The following is a 21,760-nucleotide window of genomic DNA, read 5'->3' on the forward strand; positions in this document are numbered from 1 at the left end:
TAGCTGGGAGTTAAGCTTCCTCGTTACTGGTGCAGCTGATTGGGATGAGCTCTGATCTCATTCCTGTTTTGCCACAGTGCCAAATGCTCATTCATCTGGTGCATCTCCTTCATCAGCTACCTGCTCTGCACTGACTGCGTGGCGTTGGTAGAGAACCAGATCAATTTCTGCTCCCATTGCCCCTCTTTGCTGCTTTTGAGGAGATGGTCTCTTTAGGGTATGCTGTCTTGTGGCCACCAAGAAGGGGTGTTGGTAAATGGAACGGGCATTCCATCTTTTATTCCTCAACACGGCACATCGATTCCATAATTTGCCGAACTCCAACAGTATACAACAGTCTCTGCTCTAAGTGGCTTAGACCGGCATGCAGATCACTACCTGCTTTTGCTAACCCGCACACTGTAAGGGCATGCAACAGTACATGCTTCCTATAGTGTGGACTGTGGCGTTAGGGAAATAGTGTTCACTTCACAGTTATGATGTGTGCTAGTTTATTGGAGCTCCTTGCCACTGGCAGTGTAGCCTTGTGTGGTAGGAATGTTTGTTGCTTTGTTTAGCAGGACTTGCCCAAATGAAAAGAGAATGTGACAGCAATTAGAGGAAACGAGGAGGGAAATTGTTCAAAAGGAATCAAATGTTTTAAGCAGTCTTCTGTTTTTCCTGGTGGTGGTGTGGGATTTCGAGGTTTTCTCCAAGCCGCCAGGATGCAGAGAGGGAATCCAAGTGGTCAGTGCATTGGAACAGGTTCAGGTCCTGGTAGATCTGATTTAGCTCTTTGTCCGAGAGTAGATGCATTGAATTCCATGCAGTGTACTGGGTAGGTCTTTCAGATGAGATCTCAAACGGGGAACCTGTCTGCCCTGTGGGCGTTGGATCCCAGGACACTTTCTGTAAGATGAGGGACTTGCCCCAGTGCTCTTAATGTGGGTGGGGGAAATTCTCCTTCCCTCCATTGTACAGTGTGGTTTGCACTGATTGGCACTCTACACCCCAGAGGAGGCTGCATATACATATGTATATAATGTAAGGTGCTGCTTTTCCTTTAGGATGAAACTTCCTGTGTAAATATTGTATAATATCTGTTGGGAGACTTCAGCGTAAACACCCCAGTGCTTTTGTGCAAATAATCTCAATCACTGGGATATCTTACAGATTCTATATTTTTTCCATAGGGTCTTTCCAGTTGTGCCCCTCACATCAGATCACCCTTTCCTCTTAGCTGCTCTCCCCTCATATCTCTTCCCTTATGGAAAGGGTGCTGAGTGCACACAAAAAGTAACTGATTGGATTTTAACAAAGGAAAACGTTAGAAGCTGGAAGACGCTTCCTACCTGATGGCAACAATTGTAAGGACCAGCAAATGTGCATGCATGGGAATGAGGTGGCTTAGGCATTCCAAAGAATACTTTGCTGGTTAGGGACAACACTTAGCACTTAGGCCATGTCTACATCTAAAGTTTTGCAGCGCTGGTTGTTACAGCTGTATTAGTACAGCTGTATAGGGCCAGCGCTGCAGAGTGGCCACACTTACAGCAACCAGCGCTGCAAGTGGTGTTAGATGTGGCCACACTGCAGCGCTGTTGGGCGGCTTCAAGGGGGGTTCCGGGAACGCGAGAGCAAACTGGGAAAGGAGACCAGCTTCGCCGCGGTTTGCTCTCTCGTTCCCGGAGCCACCCAGCAAACCGCAGGGAAGGAGTCCTGCTTGCTCTGGGCTCCGGGAACGAGAGAGCAAACCGGGAAAGGAGACCCGCTTCGCCGCGGTTTGCTCTCTCGTTCCCGGAGCCACCCAGCAAACCGCAGGGAAGGAGACCTGCTTGCTCGGGGCTCCGGGAACGAGAGAGCAAACCGCGGCGAAGCGGGTCTCCTTTCCCGGTTTGCTCTCTCGTTCCCGGAGCCCAGAGCAAGCAGGTCTCCTTCCCTGCGGTTTGCTGGGTGGCTCCGGGAACGCGAGAACAAACCGGGAAAGGAGACCCGCTTCGCCGCGGTTTGCTCTCTCGTTCCCGGAGCCACCCAGCAAACCGCAGGGAAGGAGTCCTGCTTGCTCTGGGCTCCGGGAACGAGAGAGCAAACCGGGAAAGGAGACCCGCTTCGCCGCGGTTTGCTCTCTCGTTCCCGGAGCCCCGAGCAAGCAGGTCTCCTTCCCTGCGGTTTGCTGGGTGGCTCCGGGAACGAGAGAGCAAACCGCGGCGAAGCGGGTCTCCTTTCCCGGTTTGCTCTCTCGTTCCCGGAGCCCAGAGCAAGCAGGACTCCTTCCCTGCGGTTTGCTGGGTGGCTCAGGGAACGAGAGAGCAAACCGCGGCGAAGCGGGTCTCCTTTCCCGGTTTGCTCTCGCGTTCCCGGAGCCACCCAGCAAACCGCAGGGAAGGAGACCTGCTTGCTCTGGGCTCCGGGAACGAGAGAGCAAACCGGGAAAGGAGACCCGCTTCGCCGCGGTTTGCTCTCTCGTTCCCGGAGCCCCGAGCAAGCAGGTCTCCTTCCCTGCGGTTTGCTGGGTGGCTCCGGGAACGAGAGAGCAAACCGCGGCGAAGCGGGTCTCCTTTCCCGGTTTGCTCTCTCGTTCCCGGAGCCCAGAGCAAGCAGGACTCCTTCCCTGCGGTTTGCTGGGTGGCTCCGGGAACGAGAGAGCAAACCGCGGCGAAGCGGGTCTCCTTTCCCGGTTTGCTCTCGCGTTCCCGGAGCCACCCAGCAAACCGCAGGGAAGGAGACCTGCTTGCTCTGGGCTCCGGGAACGAGAGAGCAAACCGGGAAAGGAGACCCGCTTCGCCGCGGTTTGCTCTCTCGTTCCCGGAGCCCCGAGCAAGCAGGTCTCCTTCCCTGCGGTTTGCTGGGTGGCTCCGGGAACGAGAGAGCAAACCGCGGCGAAGCGGGTCTCCTTTCCCGGTTTGCTCTCTCGTTCCCGGAGCCCAGAGCAAGCAGGACTCCTTCCCTGCGGTTTGCTGGGTGGCTCCGGGAACGAGAGAGCAAACCGCGGCGAAGCGGGTCTCCTTTCCCGGTTTGCTCTCGCGTTCCCGGAGCCACCCAGCAAACCGCAGGGAAGGAGACCTGCTTGCTCTGGGCTCCGGGAACGAGAGAGCAAACCGGGAAAGGAGACCAGCTTGATTACCAGAGGCTTCCTCCTTCCACGGAGGTCAAGAAAAGCGCTGGTAAGTGTCTACATTGGATTACCAGCGCTGGATCACCAGCGCTGGATCCTCTACACCCGAGACAAAACGGGAGTACGGCCAGCGCTGCAAACAGGGAGTTGCAGCGCTGGTGGTGCCCTGCAGATGTGTACACCTTCAAAGTTGCAGCGCTGTAACTCCCTCACCAGCGCTGCAACTTTCTGATGTAGACAGTATTTGTAATTTAATTTTTCAAAAGAAATACTTCAATGCTCAAATCAGTGCCAGCACCGCTTCAGTATCAAATAAGCATGCTCGTTCTATGAGGAAAGGCAGTTTTGACAAGAAGGACTCTGGGTTACAATCTTGTGGATAAGTGTGTTGTTAATGAGAATTATTTCAAAAATACATTTGTTTTAAGTGTTCAGCAAAATACACCTACACTGTTTATTCCAATCGTGTGCCTTTTTGTAAGAGTCCTTTCAGTTCATCCTGTGCACAGGCAGAGGCTAATTTTCATGAGAAACTGCATTCACCTACCTGCATGTCCTCAGAGAATGAAATTGTAAATGCAAAGAAACAAACTCCTCAAACTCCTTTATTGACTGCCAGAATTATTCATGTTTCTGGGAGGTGGTTTACATTACCAGAAACCCTCAGCTTGAATTTTCAAGCAGCTGACCCTGCGGATCTGCTGTTTCCCTTCCCCAGCATTCATTTAGTGCAGCAAAAGTAATTTTGGAAATCTCTTCTTGTATTCAGCATCTTATCTTTATTTCTCGAACAATCTTTGCTTTTATTTCCTTAGAAACATATACAAAAAAACAGCCCCTCAATAAGACTTTATCAGTGTGGTTGTAGTAGGAAGGAATGAAAAATAACTTGTTGCTTTAACCTTATCAGATTTAGATTCTGACAGACAAGGTCCCTGGGCATGAATCCCTCCTGAGAGTAATAGAAGAATTTTTCCCACTATTCCCTTTACAGGCCGCCTTGTCAGAAAGAGAATGGTGTCAGGAATTTTTCACTACTCCTTTCTTCCCCGTTTTCTCCAAGTTAGCATGTAAAGAGCCGTGAACAGGAAAAGGAGGGTGACTTATTAGGGGTTTGTGGAGCTTTGTGTAATGCATGCTCATTTAAAACATGACCTCATGTTACATGGAAAATATTGCTGACAAGCATTTTATACCAAAATTGGGGAAAACTATTTGTGTTCATGTTAGTAAATAACGGGACCAAGCTATTCGTTCCTAAGTCCTTATTTAGACCCTAAACCCTTGGCCTTATTTTTAACAGTGCTGAGCACCCAGTAGTTGCTATTGACTTTGCTGGGAACTTCTGAGTCGGGGTAGGCAACTATGGCACAGGTGCCGAAGGCCACACGCAAGCTGATTTTCAGTGGCACTCACACTGCCTGGGTCCTGGCCAGCAGTCCGGGACGCTCTGCATTTTAATTTAATTTTAAATGAAGGTTCTTAAACATTTAAAAAAAACTTATTTACTTTACATGCAACAATAGTTTAGTTCTATATTATAGACTTATAGAAAGAGACCTTCTAAAAACATTAAAATGTATGACTGGCACACGAAACCTTAAATTAGACTGAATAAATGAAGACTCGGCACACCACTTCTGAAAGGTTGCCAGCCTCTGTTCTAAGTGCTTAACACTTCTGAAAATCAGCCACGTGGGAGCCTACCTTTGGGTACCTATTTTTGGAAATCATGGCCGAGTTCTCCACACGAAACTGCTACGTTATGCAGCTTTCTAAGAGGCTCCTCTTGGAACACTTTGCTTTTTGTTGGTCTCAAAGTCTGTAACCTTAATCTTTCTTGATTTAGACGAATACATTTTTAAAAAGTCTTACATGCAACCCTTAAATGTTTATATGTGCTATCTGTGTCTTAATTCAGTGGGCTGCTATTTGTTATATCTCTAATGGATTGCCCTAGGAAGAAAGCAGATCAACCTGGCAGATCGGACCAGTGTCCCAGCATGGTGTTGGGATCAGTGTACTTAAGGAAGCTGACTTTCAGCTGAAAAATGAAGCTCAGGCCTTGACCAATGTGGCATTTTTAACTGGATTAGAAGCATTGTCCCTGGATTCTTGGCCAGATTCTCACCCTGATAAACTGCCTAAATTCCCCATGCAATTTTATTTGCATACTGTGTTCATTTCCTCTTCTAAACTGTTGCATGGTGTTGTTTTTAGATACCTTTATCCCACCCCAGAGGCAGCTGTGCTTTAGTGGGGGAATGAAGTGATACCAATATGTATCATGCCTATAGTGCAGATCTTTTGTTGAGAAGTAATTTGCCAACATTTGTAAAGCATATGGAGATCGTCAGGTGAAAGAGATTAAAGAATTGCAGCATGTTGTATGCAACACAATGAGGCCCTTCTAAAATTCTGTGGCCTAATGTTTACGGTGGACTGCTGAGACACTTATTGGTAGGAGTGGAATAGATCATTTAAAATAATCATATTGCTAAATGTGCTTTACTATTGTCTGATTTTGCTCCATGAAGTTAAAGCCCTTATCATTCCTCTGTATTAGTGATACTCCCTAATGTTGGTTGAATATGTAAATTTTCTCTATGTTCGTGTGTATTAATGTTTTTTTTGGGGGGATGTCCTTATGCCCAAAACTATAGTTGTCCCAGCGTGTTATAGAAAAGTCACATTATGATCATGATGAAATTGGCAAAATTAATAAATGCTCATGGGTCACATGCAAAGAAAAATACCCTTTTTCAATAAAAGTAATTAAGATTAATTATACTAGTATGCCTTTAACCAGTGTAAAAAATTAAATGCTAATAAGTAGTTGTGTTTTCAAATTAAAAATATATTTACAGATCAGTATTATACCTTTAAAGAAATACAATACTGTTCTGTATTTTCGGTCACTAGAAGGGGTCTGTTTAAATTGTTTGAATTTTTCATCCTTAGTTATTTTAGTTTAAAAACATTTCAGTTTTTAACTTGTCCATCATCAAACTTAGAAAAAAAATCATTAGATCTGATGCATCCAGAATGAAAAAGCACTAGCCTAAATCAGGCCTGTTTGCAGCCCAAAAGTGAATTTTTGCATATGGAAAAATTCAAAGGGCTTTATCTTCAGCAGTTTTTACCAGAATAGGGGGGAAAGTGCATTTCATGTTTTAAGAGAACTTAAAGCAAAAAAAAGCATTTAGCAGTTTTTTTGCTAAAAGTTATGTTGCCACCCACAACATTTTTTAGGGGGTGGGGCAATTGATTTTAACAGTAAGATTTACAGATGTGAACCAAATGTAAAAATTGTATCCAGGCTTGGATCCTGAAATTCCCACACTCCAGCGTGTAGTGTTTTGGTTTTGGAGCTTTTTGCTACGGCCTGTCTCCAGGTACATCTGACCTGTACATGCTGTGATTCCCACTTACTTGCATCCCTTCCCTCAACACTTATTTTCATATATTTTAATGAAAGTGCAGAGCGCCAGATCCAGAAGAACATGAGCATCTGTATATTAGGAGTCCCCCAGTTTCAAATAAACAGCTATTTGTTTCAGTGACAAGAAGTTGAAAGAACTATAGTGTCCTTCTTTAGCTTATTTGAATATTCAGTCAAACAGGACTTTCTTAAGGAAATACAATGTGATGGTTGAGATGCTCACACGATACAAAGCCATGAAATTTAATTTCATTGGTTCCCACTGCAGCTATAACTCAGCTACACTGCACATAAATGATTCCCTGTAACTTCTCTGATTTTATTGACGTGGACTGAAAGAGCCAAGAGATTTTGCTCATTGCTGTAAAATACACTCCAGTCAACAATCCCTGTACAGAGGGCTTTAAACGTGCTGCATCAGGCCAGGGATTGTACAGCTCATGCAGCCTGTGCAATCATGTTTGTGCAGGAAAATCCAGCTATGCGTGTAGAGCCATTGCTCTCCCCTGCTCAGTTTTTGGTGTAAGTATCTATACATGTGCTGTGGAAAGGCGCTTCACTTAGTGTAAAAATATAAACCGCAATATTTTGTTGACGGGTATTTTGTGTGTAATATTTCTCTTCCTCCCAAAAGGAAATGTTCCTTTTGACATGGTGAATAAAACAGAGCCACTAACTAGCAATGCTGTTGAATGGGATGCTTGCGAAGCAGAGAACAGATTGACTGCACTCATCTGCTCAGCCGTACACACCCAACCCCCTTCCCACCAATTATTTTTATATGAGCACTTTTTGTAGTATAATAAAGCAATTTGCATTTTCTCCATGTACATCCTTAAGGGAAAATGAGCAGCAGGAGCTGATCAGCTTCCCTCCCTCATCGCCTCGTTCCCCCCCCCACCAGCAGAAAGCTCTTTAATTAGCCCCAGCATTGCTGTGTGTAGTGTTCTCACTATTACTCAGATCACTTGAATCCTGCAGAGTACAATATCGGGCAGAAAAAACATGGCAATTAAGCAGAGCATTGCAGTAAAGGGTGGTTTTCTGGCTGGCTTTCTGCTTCTACACATGAGTTAAAAGAGCTTAAAACGGTACTGATCTCAAGGAATTTAATTCATGCTTTGCTATTTGCTGTCAAGTTGCTTGTGTTTATATGGAATACTTGGTGACCGCTTACTAAGGCTTACTCAGTGCTTTGTTGGAATGATATTACTAACAAGGGGCAAAGAGACAAGCGAGTTACGTTACGGTGCTCATTCCAGACTAGTGCTGAAAAAGCTCTTCCCCACACATCACATATTCTGTGTATGCTGCATGTTACAGAACAACTTGGTTACACCTGCCTTAGAGGACAAATGGGGCGGGAGGAATCCGGGTTCTGTTTACACGAGCGCTCTGCAACTGTGGGAACATTCCTGACAAATGTTAGTGTAACAAAGCTCATGAATCCAATTCTACATGGCTCAGAGGGAGTCAGTCAGAACCTCTAGTAACGACTGTCAGTAGTTTTCTGTTCCCATGGGACAGTAGAATTGTGACTCTCTCGAGATCTTCTGAGACAGAAGCAAGTGCTGTCAGTCTCATTGGAAAGCTTGGGAATCTCCCCTTTCCAGTGGGATAGAACCCATGTTCCTAGTTCTGCACGTAGGGTGGCAAGATATCAGACTTTAAATCCTTCACTGGAGACAGCCTGAATATTCCTGGGCCTTGGGCCAGGGTAACTTTTTTTTCCCGGGGGTGGGATGGGAATGCCACACTTGAGTGAGACAGAGAGGAAACCTTTCTCTGAATAAGCAGCAGTTTTCTAATATTGAGAGGTGTGCTGCATATGTATTTAGTAAGATCTTCTTGGGTGCCTCAGTTTGCTTTGTAGCAAATGACCAGTTAGGAGCTTGGGAAAGGTTTTCTTACGCTCTTTTCCTGTCAAGCTATTTGGGATTTCGTGTACTGCTAGTTGTGTGCCAGGTGCCTTAGATGCATTAAACAGGATTTCGACTATATTGTGAAGTCAAATTCAGGACTTGTTTAATTCTTTCTGTATTAAACTAAATTCCCATGTGAGATGCTCCAGAGGGCACATCTCTTTCCTATATGAGAAGCCTTCGGAGCAGGAGGAGCAAATTAATGGGGTTCCCTCCAAACCCGGACTACAAGGGGCATTGAAAGAGGGTGGCTCTACAAAGGAGAAACTTAACAATGCTTTTTTGACTCTTCCTTTAGGGTCTTTGTGTTGAGAAGGCCCAGTCTAGGCTAATAGTAAATTCATGTCTTTTGGGACCATTCAGAATCTCAATGTTTGCCTAGTTTTTAATGTCTCAGGACAGAAACAGGAAAGGTGATTATCCGGCACTGGTACAAGGAAGTTGAATATTTTGTATTACATTATTCCCCAGACGGTGTGGTTTAAGACTGAGTTGGAACTGTGATTTATCAGTACCCTCAAGGAACATCGTGGAGATTTCTTCTTGACTTTTCTTCTTCTAGCACTTGCCCCATATTATTTCCTATTTCTGATGCATATGTTGTGATCACCAGGAAACCTTGTTCCCTGCCAGCCACTTTGCTTTCTGACCTCTGAACTGCTGCTATCCAAGGCTCGGACAGCTCATGTCACCTCTGCACTCAGGAAACTGCTTGGGAAAGGCTTTTGAAGAGCAAAATGTGGGTTGGATCACAAAGGCAAGGAGTTTTCTCTTCCTTAATCCTTTGGTAGGACTTATAGATAGCAAACTGCTGAAGGCCTCATGATGTAGTGAATTATGCTGAATGCAGCACACCTGTCCTTGGGACCAAGTTATGCCCCATATGATGAAGGTGAATGAAGTTCCATGTGCCAAGGTCTAAGATCTGGTTTATTAAATATTGTCACTGCAAACCCAGCAATCAGTATAATAAACGTGCACTTGAACATCAGACCAGCTGTTATAGATCATTAGAATTAGTGCAATGGATTTCTTTGTTTGACAAGTAGTATTGGAGAACAGGCGTGCTGAATTCTTTGTTTTCCAGGAAATGTGCATTATTTAAGCAGTAACTTGACAGTTGATGCTTTCTTTGGGGAATTACTTAGGGTGGTGTTTTAAAAGGTTGAAGGCAGTAATTTCAGCCATGCAAGTACAACAATCTCCATCAATGCGCACAGCTTGTTAAATCTCATATGTTATAAAATCGATTGACAGCCACTCAGTTTGCAGGTTTTCCTGGGAGGAGTTGCTGTAGGGTCTGGATGTTAGTTACAAGATGAATTGCACAGAATCGGTCCTAAGAAATGAGCTTTTCAGAATTGCTGCACAGTTGTAGCAAACTTACTGTAGAAACACAGGAGAATTTTGATTAATTACATTCCATTGCAGTTGCTCATATATTGCCATTGGCTGATTTCACAGAGGGCCAAAAAGCTTGGGAAACATCTGCACCAATTAACAATGGCACAGAATGTTGCTTCATGTATCTGATTATCCAGATTTCACCATCAGTACTCATTGGTTTATATCCTTTCTTTGGGACAGAGGGCAAGGAAGTTTAGTTAAATTTGTTCCAGTGACTTTGTGTCTGATAAGATTAAGTGCGTGCAGGATTATCCTGGAGAGTGAAATCCATGTGGATACCCATGCCTGTTCAGAGTTTCTCCCATGGAAATCTGGCTTCAAGACAAGAAGTTGGCCTTATTTTCTGCAATTTCACTGCCTTGCTTGTACTGTCTTTATTTTATGCTCCAGGGTTTACCAGTACTGCTCCGCTTTTACCAAAGCAGCGGTGACCGCATGTGTTGAAAAGTCACCACTCCTCTGGTCCTTCAATCTCTGACACACCCAGTATCCCTGAATTTTAGGGGGCTATTTTGCTGTCTTTCTAAGGCCCAGCAGCGTGTCAGTGGCTTCTCTGCAAATGCTTCTCTGCCCTTACAATCAGTTTAATAAAAGTTAGAGGTAAAATTAAAGCCCTTTCCATTCAAAAGGCAGGATTGTTGCTTTTCTAGTGTCTTGTCCAGTTTTGTTTTCAAAGTTCCTTTTTAAAGGCTGCTGACAACTTTCCAGGGAAGGTGAGAGTGGGTGTCTACGTTGCATCTGGGAGCGAGCCTGCCAGTGTGGGTCCGCTGACATGTGGTAATACACCAGCACGCTCAATAGAACTGGAGAGACAGTGCTTTGATGTTGCAGCTTGGGCTCGGAAGGCCACCCCCTGCCTGGTTTCAGAGCCCACACTCCAGGCCAAAAGCCACATCTACACAATTACTTTTAGTGCACCAGTGCGAGTCTGTGACCCAGACTGAGGCTCACTCCCACACACGGTGTAGACATATTGGGACATGCCCAGATGTTTCTAAAGCCGTTAAATGAACTGTAAGGATTTGGGAAAGCGGGAACCTGTGAGATCGTGCTGTTTTTCTGGAAAATTCTCAGCCTCTTCTGCGAGTTGCTGTTCTCAAACAGGTGGTATGACCAATAGCGCTGGAGAGGGAGGTGTTAGAGCTCCAGTTGCCATGCATGCTCCAACTATTAAACAAAGCACTTTCCAAATATGAAATCATAGTGTAGACTTGGAACCTCCCTAGACAGAAAGTCCACAAAGTCTCCCCTTAGAATGTTCTTATTTTCTCTTATTTCATTTGTCATCACGAAGGCCCCACTTCATGGTGATCATTCTGCAGCCTGAGGAGCGTCTCTGCTGGCCCTTCTGGAGTCACGCAGGTAAAAGGACAGAGCTAGTTTTGAACTTTGCACATCACATGCTACCACGGTGTAGCTCTGTGAGACTACTAGACTGCCCGTCCCCAAATGTACTGCAGTACCTGTATTTTAAACAAATAAAATACTTGCAATATAAGCGTCTGTCTTAAATAGACCGTTTCTGATGGTACTGTCTCTTCACTAGAATCGCTCTAGCTGCACTGCTGTAGCACTTCAGCATGGATGCTTACTGCAGTGACAGAAGCAGTTCTCCCATCGCTGTAGTTAATTCACCTCCTCAAGAGGCGGTAGCTGGTTCGGCAGAAGAATACTTCCATCAATCTAGCGCTGTCTACACTGGGGGTTAGGTCGGCTTAACTATGTCGCCATGGGGTGGGGATTTGTCACATCCCTGAGCAATGCAGCTGGGTTGACATCTAACTTTTCTGTGTAAACCTGGCCTCAGGGAGGCAGGGGTGGATGAGGAGAAGAGGATACTTTTCAAAGCATCCCTGGAGGCTGGAGTGGGCCTCTTTGAAAGATTCAGGTCTGCTTCATGAGTTGGCAGATTCATCAGTTGAAAATTAAGTAACCAGAAGCATCTCACCTAGCAAAATGGGCACAGCCATGAAGGTGCAGTGCCTTGTGTCATTGCTAGGCCCTCTGCATGCTGAAATCCTTACCCTCAAGGAACAATATCCAAGAACTGGGCTTCCCGTAAAGACTCTTTACATCATCATCATCATAATCAGTGGTGAGCGAGGTTGAAGTGGGAAGTACCCAGAGGTGAGCACAGTCAGCTGATGCATGTAGCTAGTAATTTTATTCTAAAACAGAGCCCACTAGATCTCAGTCTGTGGTTGACAGCTCACCTTGTAGTGCAGTGTTTCTCAAACTGGGGTCCACGGACCCATGGGGGTCCATGAGGGTACTCCAGGGAGTCTGCAGGCCCCGCAGATGAACTCCTCCCCCTCCCTGCCAGCACCTCCTGCACCCTGGGGAACAGCTGTTCAGCAGCATGCAGGAGGTGCTGGGAAGGGGGGAGAGGCATGGGGACAGGGTGTACTTGGGGAATGGGGAGGAATCATGTCTGGGGCCACCGGCCCTGCTGCTCAACTCCTCCCCCTCCCTGCCTCCTGCACACCTTGGAACAGGAGACACAGGGAGAGGAGTGAGGATGGGGCGCGCTTGAGGGAAGTGGAGCAGGGCCTTGGCGGAGAGGGTGGAGTGAGGACAGGGCTTGGGGGTGAGTGGGGGGTTTGGTGGTCCACAAAAAATTTGAAATCAAAATGGGAGTCCTCAGGTTGCTAAAGTTTGAGAACTGTTGTATGTCACTCTGCTTCTAACAGACAATTAGTCATAAAGAGAAATAAGCCCATCTGTGTTGAAGAACTGTTTGCCTTTGAAATGCTGTTTAAAGAAGTCATTTTGCAGCTCCAAGTAGTTGAGCCTGTCCCTGTGACGTTTTTGATGGCATACTTCATCTTTGTATTATGCACACTTGAGACTTGGGAAGTCGGGAAGGCTGCCTGTCAGCTCCCTTCTTTGGAGTGCACAGACAGAACGCTTGCTTCACATGCTTCTCCAAGAAGCTCTTGACCTTTTCAAATGCCTGAATATGCAAAGTGACATGGGGAGTCAGTAGACGGCCAGCCAAGGAGATTGTGTTCAGTTCATGGTGGGTTTAGCATGTTGAGATGAAGTCTTTTTCAGATTGGCTTCTATCACAGTGGTTTCTCAGTTGCATTTGTTAGCCTTTCTCTAAAAGTCCCCAGTTCAGAAAAGCGTCTGCTGCTGCCACCACAAGGTGCAATGTGGTTATTCCATTGCTCAGAACAGAAACAACCTTCTGTCACTCCCTTGCTTGATCACAACTTGATCAGTGTGGTGGATGTGTATTCTTGTGTACTTGTTTTTCACAGTTATTCTGTTTGTTTCCATCTTCACAGGAAACTATGTAGAAATGTCTCACATTTTATATGGTTTCTAAATTGCCTCTTAAAACTTTAACTCTTCTGAAAGTACTTTCCTGGCTTACCAAATTGTGATTTCTCCTTCGTGTCAGAATAAAACCCCACTCCTGTAATGCACTTGTTCACCTTCTGTTAGTAGACCAAACGTCTCAATCGGGGCCAAATTCTTCCCCCATAAACAGGTGAACAACTCCAGTTGGCATGGTTGGGAGTTGTGTGTGTATCTAAGGGTATGTCTACATCTACAATTTTGCAGCGCTGGTTGTTACAGCTGTATTAGTACAGCTGTATAGGGCCAGTGCTGCAGAGTGGCCACACTTACAGCAACCAGCGCTGCAAGTGGTGTTAGATGTGGCCACGCTGCAGCGCTGTTGCACACCGTGGGGAAGGAGACCTGCCTGGAGGGGGGGTCGGGGAACGCCAGAGCATACCGCGGGGCTGGATACCTGCTTGGAGGGGGGGTCGGGGAACGCCAGAGCACACCGCGGGGAAGGAGACCTGCTTGGAGGGGGGGTCGGGGAACGCCAGAGCACACCGCAGGGCTGGATACCTGCTTGAAGGGGGGGTCGGGGAACGCCAGAGCACACCGCGGGGAAGGAGACCTGCTTGGAAGGGGGGTCGGGGAACGCCAGAGCACACCGCGGGGAAGGAGACCTGCTTGGAGGGGGGGTCGGGGAACGCCAGAGCACACCGCGGGGCTGGAGACCTGCTTGGAGGGGGGGTCGGGGAACGCCAGAGCACACCGCGGGGAAGGAGACCTGCTTGGAGGGGGGGTCGGGGAACGCCAGAGCACACCGCGGGGAAGGAGACCTGCTTGGAGGGCAGTGGAGTTTGCTTGATTACCAGAGAGGCTTCCTCAGGTATGCTGGGATACCTGCTTATTCCACGGAGGTCAACAAAAACACTGGTGGGTGTCTACACCTGATGACCAGCGCTGGTGATCCAGCGCTGGATCCTCTACACCCGAGGCACGACCGGGTGTACGGCCAGTGCTGCAAACAGGGAGTTGCAGCACTGGTAATGCCCTGCAGGTGTGTACACATCCTAAGTTGCAGCGCTGCAACCCCCTCACCAGCGCTGCAACTTTGTAGTGTAGACAAGGCCTCAGGGTACGTCTTCACTACCCGCCGTATCGGCGGGTAGCAGTCGATTGCTCGGGGATCGATATATCGCGTCTCATCTAGATGCGATATATCGATCCCCGAACGCGCTTATATCGATTCCGTAACTCCTCCAACCCGAACGGAGTTGCGGAATCGACGGGGAGCCGCGGACATCGATCCCGTGCCGTGAGGACGGTGAGTAATTCGATCTTAGATACTTCAACTTCAGCTACATTATTCACGTAGCTGAAGTTGCGTATCTAAGATCGATTTTCCCCCGTAGTGTAGAGCAGCCCTGAGTTAGGAATTTGACCTTCAGGTCCTAGCAGTGACAAGATTTGTCACTTTACCTGAGTACATGATACAGTACATTATAGAGGAATCAAGTAAGTCTGTGATGTTTTTGTAGTGATTTCTTCCCGGGTTCCAGCTTTTAGCATGCTTTTTTTGTTTAAAACTAATTTCTGACCCATTTTGAGAACTGATCAGAATGCATCTTTAGCTTTGGAGTTGGTACCAGCATATTAATTGCATGCTTACAAACCAGTCAGCCTTTATTTAATAGAGTAGTGTTCTATTTTTGTTTTATTCTCCAATAGAGAAGAAAGATGCATTTGCCTTTCAAGTGGGAGATGAACTTTTGCTAAATATCTATTCTCATCACTAAGCTAGGGGATTGAGCATACACCATATTAAATCTTTCTGTGATGGGAATCCATTAATTCTGCATTCACCTGGCACCAGTGGTGTAAGAAGACAATCTCCTTGGCTAGTTCCTTAAGACTCATGGGTTCTCGGAGCTCTTAATGCGAAACAGTTGCATTGGGAAAATTTAATTTCATGCGGCCAAGTAATTAGCCATGAAAAGTGGATATTGTTAAGAATTTGGTCAGTGACACAGAGCAATCAAATCTGAACCACTTCATTTTAACCATTAGGGAAACTAAATATTTTTGGAGCTTCTGTAAATATATTTGTGTGTGAATTACCATTTGGGCTCTGTTTTTTTTCCCCCCTTTGCCCTCTAGTCACCCATCTGACAGCAACAACAAAACATGTTCATGCCTGGAAGAAAGGACCGTGGGGCTCAGGGGACAGTCTGTCATCTTGGTTTGTGTTGGGGGATGCTTTCATGTAGGTTTCTAACTTCCTGTCATCTGGGATTCAGGCTTGGACTAGTGATTTTGCACAGCTGTAGCACCTTCTATCCAAAGCTCTCAAAGCATTTTACAGACATTGAGAGAAGTTTCACAAGTCCCCTGTAAGGCCGGAATATTTAAATAGCTGTTTTGACTTCTCAAAAATAGTCTTGGTTCTGTGTCTCATTACCCACTGAAATACGCCTCTCTATAAACTGCTCTATTAACACTGTAAACTAATTAGCTTGGGTCCGTTAGCTCAGCATTTTAGATAATAGAACATTTTCGGCCAAATGCATGGCCTTGCCTAGAACTGCACATCAGTTCCTGCAGTCAGGCTTGCTTAAGTGTGCCTTTCTAATTGTGGGCACAGTTGGATTTTTATCCTTGCTTTTTGTAGTGTGTTTCCTTACAGATGATGTCATTATGACCTTGCTACAGTACTGTGGTGAGAAGGTGCTAGAAAGCTTCTCTGCAAAGTACAGGGGAATCACTTCAGATCTGGTGATTGACGTGAGGGTATTTGGGGGAGAAGCGTCACTGTGTCTGTTCTGCCTGGGACAATTTTAATATTTGACTGGGAAGTAATCCAGAATGTTTTATGCCTCAGATTGTTTATTCAGCAAGGTCACGGTGCAGCACCTCGATCTGTTAGCACAGGGGAGGTTTGTACTTTCTCAGTGAATTGTGGCAGGTTCCCTGGTAGTTCAAAGGGATGTGATCCTTTTCTAACTGGTCTTGAGAGAGGACTTTCTCTGCTCTGGAGCAGACTATCCCCGGCCAATTCAAAAATAGTCATGTTAAGAACCAATTCTGAGTAGTCTGACTAATTACAAAGAAAGTGTTTTTAAAAAAATAAAAAGTCAAAATTATAAACAGTTCAGTAATGTACTGGTGGCATGGAGTGTGAGTTGAGATCAGTGCTCTTTGTCTGGTTTAGTAAAATAGAAAATAAAAGCCCTCTGATCTTGGGTAATATATTGCAACAGAGTTCAAGCCCAGGGCTACAGCCACCTTTTCCTCTGTTTATGTGCACCAGTAGTACAGCCCAGAATGCCTCATCTGAGCTATGTAACCAAGACTGGCACCAGTAAGCCCTTAGAACTTTAAATGCAGCAAATCTGAGATAACCTACTTATTAGATAAGGGGCTTCGTATTGTAAGATTTCTCTCCTGTCATTTGGAATCTGCAGTCTGCCACTGCTCCAGATTCTGAGATGTGACTGTTATTCCCTGCTGGGAATATGTAGGGTTAATTTTGCATCTTCCCAATTCCGTGAAATGAGATTCAGAATATGCTGTGGCTTGTAAATACCCAGTAGATCTAGTTATTTGGAGGTAATTATTGCTTTTATTCAGTACTAAAGCGATAATTTAAAGTGATATGTTAGAAAGCTAGTAATTTCCTGTCACTGACTGACAGATGTTTTGCCAAATGTGAGATGTGCTTTCAGGCTTGTACTAATTATGATGACACAAATTGGCAGTAGCTTTCTTCCCATGCTCCCTACTCTAATTTTGTCATCTTTTCCTCTCTGCCTTTTAGAGGGGAGTTTCCATTTTGTCACATTTCAGTAAGATCTGTGCACAGCTTGGCTGCTGGTTTGAAATGCTGTTTGCTAACTTTTTCCTTTCTCTGCTCCCCTCCAGGTTCTTATCCATCACCTAAGGCTGGGGCCACTTTAGTGGTGTATAAGGACTTGCTTGTTCTGTTTGGTGGGTGGACGCGGCCAAGCCCCTACCCTCTGCACCAGCCGGAGAGGTTCTTTGATGAAATACATACCTACTCGCCTTCCAAAAATTGGTAAGAGAACATTCTGAGAGTCTGGATTGGAAACGTGCCTTTTACCTTGAAATTGTATCCATACACTCTGTCTATACATACAGAACTGCTCTTAAAAGCTTGGCTGAATCCCTCTGTGACCGATGGAAAATATAGGCAGAAGGAGAAATGAACGTTCTCTGATCGTGGGTGAGATGTCCTGAAGCTGTTGTGACCCTGGGTAAAATATCTAGCTAAGCAATGTCCAGAGACCTGAAGAGCCGAAAGTCCTACTATCAGAGCCCCCCAATGGCCGTAGCTTCCTTATTTTCTTAGAGTAGTAACTAAAATGGAACTAAATTTTTTTTTTCTTAACTCTTTCCTGCTGGGGTGCTATAGGTGCACAGTTTGAGAGTGGAAGTAGATATTTGGAACATGTTCATTTGGTCATTCATTTTGATTCTTTATTATGTCTTAAAAAAAAAAAAGCCAAATAGAATATTGAACACCTAGGGATTTTACTTAAAGTAAAAAGTTCGAGGAGAATAAGATGAGGTAGAAATACGACACATGGAATGGAAGAGGAGGAACAGATGAAGCCTCACAACCTAGGTGGTATTCCGGATTTAGCTGGTGGAGGTGGGGGTGTCATCTATAATAAAATAAATAAAATAATAATTGGAGATATACTAATCTCCTAGAACTGGAAGGGACCTTGAAAGGTGATCGACTGCAGCCCCCTGCCTTCACTAGCAGGACCAATTTTTGCCCCAGATCCCTAAGTGGCCCCCTCAAGGATTGAACTCTCAACCCTGGGTTTAGCAGGCCAATGCTCAAACCACTGAGCTATCCCTTACTCTGTGTCCCTTACTCTGGCCCTGTCGGGTCAGGACATATCTCAGGATTAGGATGGAGGAGGTCTGGGGTCACAGGAGATGACGGGGGCTCCAGCCATGGTGGCGAAGCTTGCTCTAATAGCCAATCCAGGCAGGCAGACCTCATATTTCTAAATTGCTGTCTGCTCTGTCAGCCTTTAAGATTATCTAGGAACATCAGAAAAGTATATTAAAGATGGTGGCAAAACTCTCTTTCTAGCCACTCCCTTCCCAGAATAAATGTTCACTTCCATCAGTTCTGAATGGAAATGTGTTACCATGTGAGCTAGTGCCATAATAAAGTAGTGATGAATCCTGCCTCTGTTTCATATGGGCATTTAATCACCAAATGGCCCAGTTATCTATTGCAGTTGTGGGCACTGCGTGCTGTAGTTAAACAGTTAATGATAATAGTTGAGGACAAATGTTACTTAAAATACCAGTACTATCAATTGAAGAGCCTTTTTCTGTGTCATGTTAAACAGTTTGCAGCAGGCTAACATTTTCAAATATTAAATTGAGTCATATTTGGGCTTTGTAGAAGTTTTTCCATGAGGTTTTCTTCTCTGTAATAAAATGTCTTTTAAGAGCCTGCTGTTTCTTGTGATATTATTTAGACTTGAGCTAATTCTTGAAGTTGCTGATCTCTCTGCTCTTCAGATTGCATAAAGGGCCTTTCCTTTGTGTTTGCCTGTAAAGTGCTACACCCACCTAAGGAGCTAGAAACCCATTTCCTCCCCGAAGGGATTTATTTGGTACAGATATAAAGCCAGCAAAGTAAATGTATTTTCTTTTCCACATTGCTAGTGTGTTCTCTGACAACTGACTTCCCCAGCTCAGCTACACTCCAGTATGAGCTGACGTGCCTCGGCTGTACTTGAGTTTGAAAACTGCACTATTATTATTAACTTAAACCTGTTTCGGTTCCAAACTAAACTTTGTCTGCCCTCCATTCAGATTGTGCTGCTGGTTCTGATACCAGGGCATTTAGTCAAAATGCTCAATCTCAGATTTATCCTTTTTCTCTCTTTGTTGTTTGCGTCATCACCTTGTTTTATTTCATGTTCATTTACATTTTATAAATCCGTTTTCCACCCTCTTGGTGGCCTCTGTGGTATTTGGTATATAACAAATGATAGTGCCCCCCTTTTCAATAACCAGCGTTTAGATCCCAGGGGCTAGAGTTTGCAGCACCAGAAAGTCATGAGCCAGTGCACTTTCTCAGGAGACAGTTTTCCATTTAAGGGTGTAAGACTGTTTTTCTAAAAAAATTGGCCATCTGCCTTTTTCATCTCTGGAGGGGACATCTGAGGGGAATTTGTAACCTCATAATTCGCAAATTTTAATTTATCCTCACCTGTTTCCTTAGGTGGAACTGCATAGTGACAACGCACGGCCCCCCTCCCATGGCAGGCCATTCCTCTTGTGTAATAGACGACAAAATGATTGTCTTCGGAGGTTCCCTAGGATCTCGGCAAATGTAAGTCTAAACTTTCTTCCCTCCGAGATGTTACTGGGAATCCTGTGAACATGAAAGTGAGGAACAAACATTGGGTAGGGTCAGGTACGGTGTGGGCAGAATTGATGCAAGCTTTCCACCCAGAGCTGTGACGGTGCACCATGGTCCTAACCTCCCCCTCTGCTGTGCCAGTCCTGGCTCCTCTCTTGAGCTGAGCTTGTTCGTTTTGCTGATTCATACCTCGTTGTGAAGTTGATAAGCAAAGCACCGCTTAGTGAAACCACTGAGCGAGCCCACTTGGACCTGCAGTGAGGCTGTGCGCTGTGGTCCAACCACATGGCGCCCTAGACTTTCACCTGGGAGGATTCGAGTTCAGAATAGCTCTTAAAATGAAAGTGAATTTAGTAGTCTCAGCTAAGGACTGTTTATCCACTTCCTGGTGTGCTGCATCAGCAAGCTCAGTTCAAGAAAGTGCCCTGGACTGGAATAACGGAGGGGAAGTCAGGTTCCTGGTGCACGGCCTCAGCTCTGGGTGGGAAAACTTGTATATATGAAAATACTAAATTCTGGTGTGTCTGTGAAGCCTTGGGCCTGCTAGTCCCCACCTCGCCATTGCTGCCCCATCTTGGAACAAAGCTTAATCAGTACTTGATGCATGCTCCTGAATGGCCACTGGCCCATTACTGGTTCCTTTCTCTGTGGTAACCTGTGTGAAGCACCAGTGCACACAAATCCCCTGCTTGTGGGAGGAACATGTAATCCTGAATCAGTAGTTTAACTCCCCTAATGTGCCCTGTGGTTTCAGCACCACTGTCTGTAATGAGAACAGTGTTGCAGTCTTCCTAACTGATGCTTATTTCAGATCCCCAAGGAACTGTGTCTCGGTACCTCTGCTTCCATGTTTGTCATCTTGTCCTTTCAGGAGTAATGACATCTGGATTCTGGATCTCGAGCAGTGGGCTTGGTCCAAGCCAAACATCTCTGGGCCTACCCCTCACCCGCGTGGCGGCCAGTCTCAGGTGACTATCTCCTGCAGTTATTCAGCAAACAGTGCTGTACCTTGCGGTGAGCTCTACAAGGAGCTCTAGTTACCAGCACGAAGTGTCAAGGATAAGTTAGAGAAGCAAAATCCCATTGCTCACTTTGTGGTCAGCGTTCCTTCCTCTCCTGAGGGGCTTCTAAAAAGTAATTCCCCCTTTCTAAGCCATCTTTGCAGTCTCAGCATGCCAGGCCTTTGCCCCCTTTCCACCTGTTTCAGCACTTTGAGAGGATGCATTTTTAAAACTGCTTGATGTGAGCCAGTTGGTAAATATCTCCCTGTGTGTTCTGTGCATGTGCCAAGACTTGTGATTAACACTTCTAAAAACCAAACCTTCCCATTTTAACATTTTGAGCCAAATACTGCAATCTGTCTCAATATATAAAGATCCATTTGTGTTTGCCCTGTGGGGGATCCCCTGGGTTACCAGATTCACCAGATTTCAACTGACATGGACAGTTCCCAGTAAGATCATTAGTTCTCTGGAGCCCATCTTGACACCCTGCATAGAGTCTTACAGCATGCATGCCAGAGCGCCACCCGAGATTCCCCATCTCCTGTCCTGTCTGACTTTGGTACCAGCAGGGTATTGATACTGTTCTCCTCACCGTAGCACTTGGATAGCATGAGAATGGGGGCCATATAAATACAGACTGTGGGCGTTTGAGTGCCAAATGAACAGAGTTCAGTTCCCCTACTAGTTCCCTCCACTTGGCAAGCTGCATTTTGACTCTACCTCGTGGATTCATTGTCCATGAATATTAGGTGGAGTCGCAAAGGGGGCAGAGTTTCAGGCAGGCTGGTGAGAGGGCTCCTCTCTTTAAGGAGGTTCTGCGAGTAGGCTGGGGCAGGAAGGATGTGATGGGTACATTGAGGGAGCTGGATGGGGATGTTGCTTTGCTTAGGGTCCTGCAAAACCACACAGCTTCATGACAAACCAGTGGTGGTCTTGCTTAAAATAGTGTTGTATTCTCCAAAATCTGTAAGCCTTTTCTTTGCCTCTTTAGATCATAATAGATGATGAAACCATTTTAATCCTTGGTGGTTGTGGCGGTCCAAATGCAGTAAGTATATAAAGTGTGCAAATACGAACACAGAATGTGTGCCTCTTCTTCGTGATACAAGCTTCTGTATATGGCCACAGGAGCCCCCCAGTGGTTGTAGTTGCACATTATCACAATAGCAACTCCATAGGTCGGCTTCT

The 21,760-nt window shown here is 45.6% G+C and overlaps 1 protein-coding gene across 1 annotated transcript in view; it reads left to right on the forward strand.

Annotated features, from left to right (window-relative positions):
• The window catches only part of FBXO42 (F-box protein 42), a 95,811-nt gene that overhangs the window by 72,004 nt on the left and 2,047 nt on the right, over positions 1-21,760 (forward strand). Inside the window, exons 5-8 of the mRNA XM_050931219.1 lie at positions 17,072-17,225; positions 19,428-19,538; positions 20,440-20,536; positions 21,564-21,620. Coding sequence (XP_050787176.1) covers positions 17,072-17,225; positions 19,428-19,538; positions 20,440-20,536; positions 21,564-21,620 — 419 coding nt within the window. The remainder of the gene's footprint in view (positions 1-17,071; positions 17,226-19,427; positions 19,539-20,439; positions 20,537-21,563; positions 21,621-21,760) is intronic.

This window comes from Gopherus flavomarginatus, chromosome 21 (assembly GCF_025201925.1).
Source record: "Gopherus flavomarginatus isolate rGopFla2 chromosome 21, rGopFla2.mat.asm, whole genome shotgun sequence".
Classification (NCBI taxonomy): domain Eukaryota; kingdom Metazoa; phylum Chordata; order Testudines; family Testudinidae; genus Gopherus; species Gopherus flavomarginatus.